We start from the raw sequence: 14,930 nt of genomic DNA on the forward strand, positions 1-14,930 counted from the left end.
TGAATATTAAAAACAGACCTGCCCACGTGGGTTGCAAGCAGCCTGAACCTCAAGAAATCATATGCGCATCCCCCCCTGGGTTCCTGGGCTGGAGCCCCGCGGCAGGTGCAGGGCTCGCCCCTCCCACTCCCTCCCTGAACTGTTCGCTGCTCCCTCCCCCCCCCTCGCAGCGGGGGGGAGGGGGGGAAAGAAGGGGAGGGAGATCGCGCGGGATGTGCCAGGTCTCGCGGGAGGGTGCCAGGTTGCCTCGGTAACGGCGTCTCAGGCGCCAAAGATGGCGGGCCGCGGTTCCGGCCCCCGGGTCGGTTGAGGCGGCGGGTCCGGGTCGCGAGCCGCTCTCGGGGGAGGGCGGCGGGGCGGCTGTTCTCGGACCCCGGCCTGAAGCTCTGTCTCTTTTGCAGGGACGGAGCGTGCCGGGCTCTCGGCCCCCGCCGCGCCCGCGGGACCTGCTGGCCCGGGAGGAAGCCTACAAGTACGGACCCCGGGGGGGGGGGGGGGGGGAGGGGCGGGCCCTCCCCCACCCCGCCCCGGCCGCCGGCCCCCCGCCCGCCTTCCCGGGCCCCGCGGGACCCAGGGTTCAGGGGCTCTGGGGGGACGGCAGGGAGGGGAAAGGGAGTTTGCTTGGAGGGTTTGGAGGGTGTATGGGAGAGAGAGCAAGAGGGGAGAGGACAGGGGAGAGGAGAAGAGAGAGGACAGGGGAGAGGGGAGAGGGGAGAGGAGAGAGGACAGGGGAGAGGGGAGAGGAGAGAGAAAAGGGGAGAGGGGAGAAGAGAGGAGAGAGGACAGGGAGAGGAGAGAGGAAAGGGGAGAGGGGAGAAGAGAGGAGAGAGGACAGGGGAGAGGAGGAGAGAGGAGAGGAGAGAGAAAAGGGGAGAGGGGAGAAGAGAGGAGAGAGGACAGGGAGAGGAGAGAGGAAAGGGGAGAGGGGAGAAGAGAGGAGAGAGGACAGGGGAGATGAGGAGAGAGGAGAGAGAAAAGGGGAGAGGGGAGAAGAGAGGAGAGAGGACAGGGAGAGGAGAGAGGAAAGGGGAGAGGGGAGAAGAGAGGAGAGAGGACAGGGAGAGGAGAGAGGAAAGGGGAGAGGGGAGAAGAGAGGAGAGAGGACAGGGGAGAGGAGGAGAGAGGAGAGGAGAGAGGAGAGGAGAGGGGAGAGAGGACAGGGAGAGGAGAGAAGGGAGAGAGAGGAGAGAGGAGAGGGGACAGGGGAGAGGGGAGAGGACAGGCGAGCAGGGAGAGGACAGGGGAGAGGGGAAAGGAGAGAGGAGAGAGGACAGGGGAGTGGAGAGAGGGGAGAGGAGAGAGGACAGGGGAGAGGAGAGAGGGGAGAGGAGAGAAGGGAGAGTAGAGAGGGCAGGGGAGAGGGGAGAGGACAGGCGAGCAGGGAGAGGACAGGGGAGAGGGGAGAGGGGAAAGGAGAGAGGAGAGAGGACAGGGGAGTGGAGAAAGGGGAGAGGAGAGAGGAGAGAGGTCAGGGGAGAGGAGAGGAGAGAGGAGAGGGGAGGGGAGAGGAGAGAGGACAGGGGAGAGGGGAGAGGAAGAGGATTGTGCCTTGCTGTTGTGGAATAATGCATGAGCTTTGTTCAAGTGTGCTGTGCTCAACCCAAGTCAGTTGCTTTCATTGTCAGACAGTAGGACCAAGTGTTCATGTTGGTTAGGTGAACTGAGTTCTGTAAGCGTGTATCTGACTCCTGGTTGTGGTATGTGTTTAGGGATGTAGGTGGTCCAGTTTAAAGTCAGACATCTTCCCGATGTGTTTGGCAGATGTTCTGTGATGAAAGTATTCAGTTGTTAACCTCATGAGGTGTATAAGACACCTGAGGTCTAGAAAAGAACACAGTAGCTCTCTGGTGCTGCTCAAGCTCCTAAGACCTATTCACTAGGCAGAATGTGTATAGTTATTCTTATCAGCGAGATTCTGAGCTCAGTATTTTACCATATGTTGTCTTGGTATCAAGCCATTGTTTATTCATTCATCAAAATACACCACTTCACATGCACGCTAATCCAAAAGTTTCTCCAATCAGTTAATGTCAAAATAGTTGGAGGAAATAATGATCGAGAAGCTAAGCTAACAATATGCTGATCACTTACATCGGCAGATTTCCCAAGCTTCATGCCTGTATTATGAAACCAGAGAGTTTAATGATAAATAAATAATAAATAAATGATGTGTGACATCTGTTTCAATTCAACTTGATGACTGGTGGGGCAAGCCTGCTCTTCCAGCTGTCTACTTGTAAATGCCAGTTACATTGTATTTATGCATAAAGAATTGATATCTTGATGCGATTGAAGCTTCCCTTTCACTAATACAGTGCATGGCCATTTACACAGGTGGTCACGATAATTTCCTTTAGATAATTTTGAAAGAAACTTGAAGTAGTACTGTATCCTATGAATAAAATATATACTTCTGAGGATGTTTATTACATTATTAGACTTTAAAAGTGGAAAAGGTAGGGGGTTGGAGTGAGGGCACAGCGGGTAGGGTGTTTGCCTTGCACACAGCCAACCCGGGTTTGATTCCCAGCATCCCATGTGGTCCCCCGAGTACCACCCCAGGAGTGATTCCTGAGTGCAGACCCAGGAGTAACCCCTGAGCATCGCTGGGTGTGACCCAACAAACAAACAAAAAACAGTGGAAAAGGTACTGAACAGTAGACAGTTGAGTTATTATGTTGATCACAACTTATTAGAAGAGTAATTTTAGCCACTCATGACATTAACTATAAAGATTTTTATAGAGATAAACATATTCTCTTTATGGGGGCTGGAGCGATAGCACAGTGGGTAGGGCGTTTGCCTTGCACGAGGCCAACCCGGGTTTGATTCCCAGCATCCCATATGGTCCCCAGAGCAGCTCCAGGGGTAATTCCTGAGTGTAGAGCCAGGAGTAACCCCTGTGCATTGCCGAGTGTGACCTAAAAATCAAAAAAACAAAAACAAAAACAAAACATTCTCTTGATGTTATTACGGTCAAGCATAGTACAAAATTTTGTAAACAAAACTTTTGTAAAACATTTTGTAAATAACAGATGAAAGTTAAAAAGGAATCTTGAAAATAAAAGTGGTTGAATGACGGTGGTAGGACCATGAATAATTTTCCCTTTAAAACAGTTTCCTTCAATGACATTGTCATTCTTGCAGTTTAAGTGGGCCTAGACAATACTTCTTGCTAGATTCCAAATACATTTGAAAAAAATTTTAGATGGATTGGCTGGTGGAGGTAATGATTGCCTTTAGTTTTTTTTTTTTTTTTTTTTGCTTTTTGGGTCACACTTGGCAATGCACAGGGGTTACTCCTGGCTCTGCACTCAGGAATTACCCCTGGCTGTTCTCAGGGGACCATATGGGATGCTGGGATTTGAACCCGGGTCTGGCGCGTGCAAGGCAAACGCCCTACCCGCTGTGCTATCTCTCCAGCCCCTGCCTTTAGTTTTTGATGAAGCTGATGTTAAAGTGTGCTTACTTAATCTTAGATGTTCTGACCCCAGCTATACCTCAACCCAAACAGACCTTTTCCTTACGGGGCTGTCCCTCCTGCCTCCAGTTTGCATTAATTTCAAGAAGATGGAGAGACAAACTGAGTTGAAACAACCCAATTTGTTCTCCCAAAATAAGTCATTACACAGTAGAGATGCAGAATTTAGATTGAGGTTTTGACAGAAAAGAAGAGTAGCTGTATGGATTGGCAGAAACTATTCTAGTGGTTCATTTAGTTCATTTTAGAATTAAAATGCCGTGCGTATATTTTGGCAGGTTTTGATTTGTTCATTTGCTGAAGAGTTGTGACTGAAATTTAACTTTTGCTAGACTTTACAATAATCTTTAAATTACTTTGTGTTTTTAGGCGTTTAAATGCAGAATTGGAGGCAAAAACAGCTGATTTGGTTAGACAAGCTGAAGAAGTAATTGTAAGTTATTGAACAATTATTATTACTAATTTGTTATAAAGCATAAATACCAAAATTTCTCAAAGCTTAAGTTTTGTACAAATTTTCAGTTTAATGGTTTAATCCTAATTGAACACGAATCTATGTATGTATATGTGTATATGTTTTTGGTAAGAATGCATTTTCTAAGAGCCATTGAAAAACTGTTTTAGATGCTTTGGTCATATGGTTATTCAGAAAACTAGTATTTTAATTATTTTTATTTGTTTTTTATTAGTGAATCACTGTGAGGTACAGTTACAGACTTAAAAACTTTTGTGCTTGTGTTTCAGTCATACAATGATCGAGTACCCATCCCTCCACCAGTGCCCATTCTCCACCAATGGTGCCAGTATCCCTCCCCCACTTCCACCCCATGCCCCCTCCCCCCCCCACTCAGAATGCGGCAGGGCATTCCCTTTGTTCTCTCTCTCCTTTTGGGTATTGTGGTTTGCAATAGAGGTATTGAGTGGCCATGGTATTCGGTCTATAGTCTACTTTCGGCATGCATCTCTCAACTCGAGCGGGTCCTCCTAGCACCCTTTACTTGGTGTTCCCTTCTCTATGTGAGCTGCCTTTTCCCCCAGCATGTGAGGCCGTCTTCCAAGCCGTGGGGCAAACCTCCTGGTCCTTATCTCTACTACTCTTGGGTGTTAGTCTCCTATTCTGTTACTTTATATTCCACAGATGAGTGCAGTCTTTCTATGTCTGTCCCTCTCTTTCTGACTCATTTCACTTAACATGATACTTAGCTTCGATGTCGTGGAAGATTTGGCCAACCTTGTCTTCAATGTACCTTATGGATTCTAGTCTGATGTTAAGGTCTTTAATCCCTTTTGATCTGACTTTTGTACATGGTGTTAGGTAGAGATCTCAGCCCATTTTTTTTTTTTGCATGTAACTGTCCAGTTTTGCCAGCACCATTTGTTAAAGAGGCTTTCCGTGCTCCACTTCACATTTCTTGCTCCCTTATGAAAGATTAGATGATCATATATTTGAGGGTGTGTGTCAGAATATTCCACCTTGTTCCATTGGTCTGCGGCCTCTGGCTTTGTTCCAGTACCATGCCGAGAAAACTAGTATTTAATAATGTTCAGTATTACTGCTGCAATATAAAATTATCAAAAGATAGCAGTTAAACTATTTCTGGACAAAAGTTAAATAATACAACCATCACTAATACTTTGATAGTAATTTATTTCTTGTGTTTTTTGTGTTTGGGCCTCACTCAGTGGTGCTCAGGAGCTACTCCCAGGACTTAGTTGTTGCTTCTGGAGCATGCGCTGGTGGTCTCACCGGGGCCTCCAGTAATTTGTTTCTTAAACTCTGCAGTGTGATATAACACATGTTCTTAGGACTAGACCATAATAGATTTTTTTAAATTAGGAAGCATATTTTTGCTCCAGGTCTGAGTACTAAATTGAATGGTAAGTATCCTTTCTTGGGGCCGGAGCAATAGTACAGTGGGTAGGGCATTTGCCTTGTATGTAGCTGACTCAGGTTCGATCCCTGGCATCCTGTATGGTCCCCCACATGCAACGCCAGGAGTAATTCCTGAGAGCAGAGCCAGGAGTAACCCCTAAGCATTGCCAGGTGTGACCCCAAAGCCAATTAAAAAATCTTTTCCTAAGTAGAAGCCTTCTCATTATTAATTGATATGTTATAATAAGGGGCATTGCAAGTATAAAGCAGCTGCTTTCCATAATTTTTCATTACTTTTTAATTTTTTTTTCAAATCTAACCTCACTATCCTTACCTGATGAAATGTAGAGGTGATGGAGGCAGGCAAAAACTGGAAAATGTAAAATTTAGTGCCTTATACGAAACCATCATTTGCTACTTTAGGAATATTAAATATTGAGTAAAGGGATATTTAGAAAGATAAATCTTGAATAAATGGCATAGAGACTATGCTTAATTTGAAACATTTTCCTACCTATTAAATGGGCTTATGTTTTCATTTCTTCCAAGTCTGATTTTCTTTGCATGTTAATACAAGTGAAAGAATCTTATGTGGGAAGCAGTAGATAAGACAAAGACATTGACACACTTGTATTTTACCTTTGAATTAACTTTTTAAACCTAGAACAAATAAAAGCTTGAAGTGTATTGTTATGGACTATATTTTCATATAGTAACATTAAGATCCTATGCCTTGAATTTGTAGAAATTCAGGAAATTGTGGAAGCTCTCAAAGGACTAATGACTCTTTTTATAACTTGCCTTTATTCATTTAACTAGAGAGATCAGCAAGAGCTTCGATCTAGACCTCTTTCAACAGAAGTTAAATCCTACGACGAGGAAGATGATTACAGTTTAAGGTAAGTCACTTTAAATACTATACAATGCTAAATTAATGCTATATTCTATATACAGACTCCAAGAGATAAAAAAAAAAGACGACTAAGATTTACCCCTGTGTTTTGTTCTAAGAGAGTCTTGTAGTTTTAACTGCTATATTTGATTGATCCAATTTGAGTTAATTTTCTATATGACATAAGGTAAAGACCAACTATGTGGATAGATCTTTTAGTTATTTCACCATTATTTTTTGAAAAGACTTTTACCCCATTAAATGGTCTTGGCACCCTCGACACAAACCAGCTGCCCAGAGAGACATGATTTTATTTTTGAATTCTCAGTTCTGTTCTGTTGATTTAAATATCTTCTTTGTTAGTGCCATTTCTCTTAACTGCCTTCCTTTGTAGAGCTGGCTGCTTCTAGATCTCAAAACTGTGAGATGAAATTGAGAAAAATCTTTGATGTACAAAATCCTTGAGGTACACAGTTTAGACTTACTACTTACTTACAACTACTAATAAAACTTTTCAGTTGACTGTTATTTAGGCAACAATCATTAAATGGTACATTAAGTGACACATAGGGAAACTTCCCGACTGGATAAAATGGCTCAGAGCAAAGTTCCAACAAATGATATAGTCTCCCTATAGAAACTGCACAACCTCAGAGTATCACTTTTTTTTCGATATTTCTGTATTTAGTTATTTAAATTGAATCCTCATGAGATACACAGTTAGAAAGCTTTCATGATCAGGTTTCAGTCATACAGTGTTCCAACATCCATCCCTCCACCAATGTACATTTCCCACCATCAGTACACTCAAACCCCTCCTGCCAGCCCTTCCCACCCCTCAGCTGGCCTCTATGGCAGGTGCTTTTCTTCTTTGTCTGCCTGTCTGTCTATCTGTTTCTGTCTCTGTCTCTGTCTCTCTCTCTCTCCTTTTGGGCATTATGGAGTAACATGTTTTTAGATTGAAAGAGTGGCACAAGAGAAGGGAGTGAGGTGTTTGGATAAATAGAATAAAGAAATAGTCTTGAAAAATAACTGTGACAGGACACAGAACTGACTGTAGCCTAGAGATGTGAATATTAGTGTACGCAAAAATATGAAAATATGTATATCAGTTTTTGCCTTTAATTCCTAATTACTAAAAGCTGGAAATAGCTCAAATATCCGTTAACAGGTGACTGGTTCAACAGGATATGGTAGTATCCCTGTAAAGGAATACGACTTGGCGGTCCAAAGCAGTGAGCTACTGATACAGCAGCAATAGAGCTGCTGAGAATAAGCCAGACTACACAGTGTATAGTTTCACTTATTTCACATACTGAACAAGCAAAACCATACAAAAAAATCAGATTAGTGGTTGTGTGGGAGGCACTATTTTACAGAGACATCAGAAAATTTTTGAGGATGGTGGAAATATTCTACATCTTGGTACTGCATGGCGCATAAGTTTATAAGAATTTGCAGAAACATAGACCAAAATTTTTAATTATATTTAAATTATATGCAAATAAACCCAAAATAAGTAAGTTTGGATAGCATTAGTACATAAGTGCAGCTGCTGGTGGAATGATGGTATGTACGAAATTAGATTCTGACTTCAAGACTATACACATGCCTGATATGTAGTTTTTCAGTTTTTATTTTAAAATTAAAATTTTTTTCATAAGATGTTTCCACCATCATTTTACATATGGATATGTGCACATATAACATGAAACTACTAGTCTATTTTATATAATTCATGCTCTGATATTTTAGAGAAAATTGAGTCAATTTAAATTTCAAAATTTGGATTACCAATAAGATCAGGCTTGACTTTTATCTGGTAAATTAAAAGATTGCATGAGGGTAATAATAGCTATTCCCTGGTTTTTGTTGAAACAAGTGAGAGACTGATTTCACAAGCATAAAAATAAATCTGTTGGCTTTCTTTTACTTAACTTTCCTTAAGTGGTGCTGACATTTCTTTTTACCTATGTCAGGTGATTTTTTATTTTTTATTTTTTTTAACGCTACTCTTTTTTTTTTTTTTTTTTGGTTTTTGGGTCACACCCGGCGATGCACAGGGGTTACTCCTGGCTCTTCACTCAGGAATTACCCCTGGCGGTGCTCAGGGGACCATATGGGATGCTGGGATTAGAACCCGGGTCGGCCACGTGCAAGGCAAACGCCCTACCCGCTGTGCTATCGCTCCAGCCCCAACGCTACTCTTTGAATAATGTCTCACCTTGTGAAACATGGTCCTTGTTTAGGTGGGAATTACTGAAGTTAAGAGTTAACTCTGTAAGGGACAATCCATTTCAACTTGCACCAATGATGATTCACTAGCAGGTTGAACAACATATATGATACTACAAGGAAACTAACCTTTGGTATGACTATCATATTGTTTGGTAGAATAATCCTGATGTTGAAAACCTATATACTACTTGACTCATGTTGTTCAATCTGCTAGTAGTCGGGTTTACCAGGCAAAACATTTCAATCATATTACGCACAATCTTTTCATGGTGAGGTTTAACAAAAATCATCAGAATACTGTGAGGTTTTTTTTTTTTCCTCATGAATAGAAACTAGGAAAAGAATTCGCTCTGCTGCACCTGAGGAAGGGATCTGTTCTGTTTGTTCTGGCGCCCTGGTTTGCAGTGCTGTCGATGGCAGGGCTCCATGAGTTACTCTCCAGTATCTCAGGGCTCCATGAGATACTCTCCACCAGTATCCGTTTCTCTCCACCACTGTTCCATTGTCCAGTCCCTGATCCCCCTTGCCAGGGTAGCTTCTGTTTTACGGACTAATTCTCAGGCTATGTTGCCTTTAAAGATTCTATATTGCTTTGCTATATTTATTTATATCCCACGTATGTGAAAGAGATCATTAGTGTTTCCTTTAAAAAAATTTTTTTTTGTTATTGAATCGCCGTGAGATACAGTTACAAAGCTTTCATGTTTGAGTTTCAGCCATACAGTGGTCCAGCACCCATCCCTCCACCAGTGCACGTTTTCCACCACCAGTTTCCCCAGTATCACCCCCCTCCTCCTGCCTCCTGGCAGACAATTTCCCCCACACTAAGAGATCATTTTCTATCTGTCTTTCTTCTTTTGACTAACTTCACTCAGACTTTTTTTTAGAATGTAGGAGTACGGCTACTTATTCAGCCACTGATTAAGCGGGGTGAATTGGGCATGAATGCCACAACTTCACTCCGCTTGACACTCTCCAGTTCCGCCCATGTAGTGGCAGGTTGCATGCTTTCATCTTTCCCTTTGTGGTTTTTTGTTCTTATACCACATCCATGTGTGCTCAGGATTTATTCATTGCTTTGTGGTCAGAGACCACTCTTGGTGTTGCTGGGGGTATCACGGGCAGGACTGGGATCTAACCCAGATGGCATGCAAGGTAATGTACTCTCTCTTTGCCCCTTTTTCTTTTCTTATGACTGAATAATATTCCATTGTATATGTATACTATAGTTTCTTTATCCAGTTATCTGTTCCTGGACGTTTGTTTTTTTTTCTTTCCAGGCTTAACCTATTGTAAATAGTGCTGCCCATCTCTCCCATTCTTTTCTTTAAGGCCAGTGTTTTCTTACTGAGTTTTTGCCTAGTTGATTTATCCAGTGGATGTAGCAATATAGGAATCATTGAAATGAACTTGCTGCAAATCTCTATCTTTAGCTTTTGTCATTCTGATTAAAATGTGTTTCAGATTTTTAAATTTTCCGTCTGTTTTCACTGGAAACCTTTGGCCTCTTGAATCTAGGTGCCTACACTCCCCAATTCTGGGAAATTCTTTTCTGTGATTTATTTGATTAGTGATTCTTTATTGAATTCACCTTCTTGTTCCTTAGGGGTTTCAATGATTCTTATATTGTTCCTCTTGAACTATCTTGTAGTTCTCTGTGGTGTGCTATTGATTTCTTTTTTTTTTCCTTTTGGGTCACACCCGGCGATGCACAGGGGATACTCCTGGTTCTACACTCAGGAATTACTCCTGGCGGTGCTCAGGGGACCATATGGGATGCTGGGATTCGAACCCGGGTCGGCTGCGTGCAAGGCAAACGCCCAACCCGCTGTGCTATCGCTCCAGCTCCCTGTTCATTTCTTTTCAGACTTTTGTCCTCACGTTTTTTTTTATTTCCTTGAGGTTTCCTGCATCTCATGTTAGAACTCACCATTTTTTTTTCATCTGCTTTTCTTTTGCTCCTGAGGCCTTCCATTGAGTTTTTTATTTCTCTTTTCGCAACAACCATACTCCTCAGTTCTCTCACTTCTGCAATTTTTTTATTTAAAAAAATTAAGTAATTATTTTTGTTTTTTGGGCCCACCTGGAAATGCTCAGGGCTTACTCCTGGCTCTGTGCTCAGGAATCAGTCCTGGAAGTGCTCAGAGACCATATGGGGTGCCAGGGATTGAACCTAGGTTGTATGCATGCAAGGCATTTGCCCTACCTGCTGTACTACGAGCCCATCTCTCTCACTTCTGATTGTAGTTTTCTCATTTCTGCTCTCATATTTTCTTGTGATTTAATGATTACCACAATTTTTTGAACTCATTAAACATCATTATCTTGGTGTCTCTACTCTAGCTGAGAGGTTATAGAGAAGATAGGGGCTGGGCTACCAGGACTATTATATTCGCTCATTAAGCATGGTAGTTTTCTATAAAGTTTCTATAAAGATATGTCCGGTGCTAAGAACTAGAAATAGAGGCATAAACAGGCAGCCATAATTCCTAGCTTCATAGATATTTACTTATCAGGTATAGAAATGCATTAGGAAATGTATCATTTCATGAATTTATAATGAAAAACCATACAATGAATCATTTTGTATTCTGTGTCACTGTATCACTGTCACTGTCATCCCATTGCTCATCGATTTGCTCGAGCGGGCACCAGTAACATCTTTAAGTGAGACTTGTTGTTACTGTTTTTGGCATATCGAATACGCCACAAGTAGCTTGCCAGGCTCTGCCGTGCAGGTGAGATACTCTTGGTAACTTGCTGGGCTCTCCAAGAGGGATGGAGGAATCGAACTTGGGTCAGCCGCATGCAAGGCAAACACCCTACCCGCTGTGCTATCGCTCCAGCCCTTGTATTCTGTGTATACTCAATATATCACTTTTTATGCATTGCACTTGTTAATATTTGTGCTATGGTTTTTTTACAAAATACTGGTATTATATATTTTCTGAAAGGTGAATTTAACCAAATCTTGTTTGTGATACTTAATCCAAAATAAATCAATATGTGCAAAATTAGAATTTTAGGGATTGGAGCAGTAGTCCAGTAGGTAGGGCTCTTGCCTTGCACACGGCCGACCTGGGTTCAATCCCCAGCATCCCATGTTATTCCCTGAGCACCACCATGAGTAATTCCTGAGTGCAAAGCCAGGAACATCACACCAATGTGGCCCCAAAACAAAACAAAGCCCCAAAATACAAAAACCCCTAGAATTATAGAAAGATATATCTCAGAGTTGCGTATTTTCTTTCCAAATGTAATTTCTTTTGACTTTTATTATGTCTCAGTCTTCTGTCATTAATAAATAATATTTATTTTTTGTCTGTAGAGATTTACTATCTGAAGGAACAGTTCATCTCCATTCAGAAACAAAGGTATGAAATAATACATCTTTGTGAATTTAATTGCAATCTGTTGAATTTAGTTTTTTTAGAAAACACTTTTCTTAAAACAGAGGGTAATGGGTATGATTGTATAAAAATAGGATATAAGCCTTTATACATAAAGATGCCTTCATGCTTTATAAATACATAATTAGTCCTTTAATATAAATTGAGTCTTTTTTGGTTGTTGTTTCATGATGCAACAATTTGGGGTTATATTAGAAAGAACTCCAACAAAGTAATCTGTAGCCTAAGGATTTTAATTTTCTCTCTGAAGCCCAATATTTACAGATTGAAGACACGATTTTAAAAAAAAATACTCACATACTAGGAAAAGTATTTAGAATATTTAGTCAGTCATTAAAATATTCACCATACAGGGCGGGAGAGATAGGACAGTGGTGGGTCACTTGCCCACATGTGGCCGACCTGGGTTTGATCCCTGGTGTCCATGTGGTCCCCCAGCACTACCAGGAGTAATTCCTGAGTGCAGGGTCAGGAGTAACCCTGGAGCGTCACGGGGGGTGGCCCCCAAACAGCAACAGCACAGTTACCTACTCTTGGGGACATGGGCCAAGGGAACAACACGTACATGAAGACCTGTCTGAGAAATAAGTGAGAGGTAAGCTGTGAATCACAACAACCCAGTTTAATGTTTATCCAGTTAGCTGACTATCCATCCTTAGATCTTTCTGCCTCACTTTCCTTACCTTGGAATCTTTTAGTCCTAATTATCTCTATGTCACAGAGAGTCTCTTGTAGCCTACTTCTCCCTCTGGGAGAAACTGGCAAGCTTCTGAGAGTTTCCTGCCCACATGGGACAGCCTTGCAAGCTTCCCATGGTGTATTCATATGCTAAATCCAGTAACAAGCTGGATCTCATTCCCCTGACCCTGAAAGAGCCCCCAGTGAGACATTGACATTGACATCTTGGGAGGGCCTAGTCAAGAGAGACTTCTAAGATCTCAGGGAAAGGACGAAATGAGAGGTTACTGAGCCCGCTCAAGAAATTGATGATTAATGGGATTTCGTGATCATGATTGTGATCTCTATGTCTTTTCCAGCTGTACATTTATAGGATCCTTAAAAATACAATATGATCAATTACATGAAAATAGCATTTTATCTATGTAGCAATCTTATATTACCCAAAATTATATTACACAAATTGCTTTCCTGTGTAAATAATTAAAATATAATTAATAGCTTAAATTATTTTCATGTTCTCAAAGACCAGCAACATTGATCCAGCAAATAAGGTTCAAAACAAACGACAATCTACAATTAAGGGAAAGAAGACAAGTTCAAGGTATGACACATTTAAAAGCGATTGCATTCTTTTTTTCAGTTTTATTATTCCCAGTATCATGCGCCTTAATTATTAAGCTTTTACTTTTTCTCCAGATAATTTTTACTCCAAATTTAACAAATTATATATTATTTATATATGCTGGTATGTATTTATATATCAAAATATGTAGATAATATATGACATAGATACAATATATAGATAATATACATTATTTGTATACTATATGTAATGTATCTTATCCATACATACTGAGAAATATGTATAATATGTAGTTATACTACATATTAAAGTATAAGTTAATAAATTATACCATGTATTATCCAGTTTCAGTAATTACTCAGAAATGTAGCAGCTATGAACATTTACAAAGTGTTCTTTTAAGCATACTTGCAACATCTCAAATACTTTTTACATGTGAATATAGTTTACTTATTTAAAAAATTTTAATTTATTTTAATGTACAAAAAGTCACAATGGTTGATAAAATTCTGGAATTAAAATTGGTTGGATATCAGAACTCCAATATCATTAAAAATGAGATTGATGTGAACATTATTATATCTGATCACGGGTTGTTAAGTTCTTGTCTAAGAATTTATTAAGCGGTTATGGCTAATTGAAAGTTCTGTGTTAATTGTTTTTATTTTTGAGTTTAGTTGGCTTCCATGTCCCTTTCCCCTGTACTTGGCTGTGCCGGTACTGGGGTTTCAGTAGAGAGGGTCAGGAGGTGTCCTGCAGCTGTCGGGAGACTTCAGGGTCTGTGCTCTGGACCAAGGAGTTAACAAGACGCGGGAGGTGGGCCTGGCCGCAGGGGCTCCCAGACGTATGGGGGCTGGGCAGGGCTGCCCACCTCACTCCGAGAAACACGAGTTCCCAGCCTGGGCACTGGGCTACCTGAAATCATTAGCAGTTTGGTGACTGCAGAGTCTTTGTAAAGTGGCATCGAGCCCTTGGTGTGGCCGCGGCGGTGGGTGGGTGGGGGTGTAGCCGTGGCTGCGGGGGCGTCCGCAGGGTGGGCACTCGTCCCACCTTCCTTCCCAGGGCACCCAGAGTTTCCCTTCGCGAGGACCCGTGGGTCACAGTTCTTTACACAAATGTCTTTGATAACTTGTGCTTTGTCCGTTTATGTTTTTTAGTCTAACACTGAAATACTCGCCCGTGCAAACTGTAGACGATGTCGCCATCCCGGATGATTTCAAAGACTTTTCTCTTGCACAGACAATTAGCAAAATTGAAGGGCAGCTGGAAAAAGAAGGCTTACCTGATGACACAGATGATATTTTTTGTGGTGTTAGTGATGACATTGGAACAGGTAAGTTTTCTTGTTGTTTTTATTCTTTTCCATAATTAATACATTTTTATTTTCAAATGTATTGGATATCCTGCATTTGCTTAATAGTCACTTTGCGGGACATGATTGTGGGAGGAATGAGTGGGTTTATAGATGAGGTTATCATGGTAGATTATTAAAATATTAAAATTTTTTTCCTTAACTTTCCTTTTCACGTAATTGTATTTATTGCACATTAAATAGATACTTAGAAAAATACCCCTTAAAAGGACATAAATAAACACAAAAGGATAAATGATTTGTTATAGTATCAGGTAAGATCATTGTTTTTCATTGAATATAATTCTCTTTCCTATAAACTCATTTTTGCATACCTCTAGAAAAATAACAAGTTTAGATCTCTAAAGACATTATATTAAAAATTAGCCTCTAGGGGCTGGAGTGACAGCACAGCGGGGAG

General features: G+C 41.2%; 1 protein-coding gene across 3 annotated transcripts in view; it reads left to right on the top strand.

Annotated features, from left to right (window-relative positions):
- Positions 1-233: 233 nt before the first annotated feature.
- TEX9 (testis expressed 9) overlaps positions 234-14,930 on the top strand; it is a 32,818-nt gene continuing 18,121 nt past the window's right edge. For all 3 annotated transcript variants that reach the window (XR_008628545.1, XM_055127062.1, XM_055127063.1), the window contains exons 1-7: positions 234-301; positions 402-472; positions 3,851-3,914; positions 6,174-6,253; positions 11,813-11,858; positions 13,100-13,176; positions 14,316-14,491. Coding sequence is in view for 2 of the 3 variants with exons in the window: in XM_055127062.1 (XP_054983037.1) it covers positions 275-301; positions 402-472; positions 3,851-3,914; positions 6,174-6,253; positions 11,813-11,858; positions 13,100-13,176; positions 14,316-14,491 (541 nt within the window). In the remaining variant the exon portion in view is untranslated. The remainder of the gene's footprint in view (positions 302-401; positions 473-3,850; positions 3,915-6,173; positions 6,254-11,812; positions 11,859-13,099; positions 13,177-14,315; positions 14,492-14,930) is intronic.

Source organism: Sorex araneus, chromosome 2 (genome assembly GCF_027595985.1).
Source record: "Sorex araneus isolate mSorAra2 chromosome 2, mSorAra2.pri, whole genome shotgun sequence".
In the NCBI taxonomy this organism is placed as follows: Eukaryota; Metazoa; Chordata; class Mammalia; order Eulipotyphla; family Soricidae; genus Sorex; species Sorex araneus.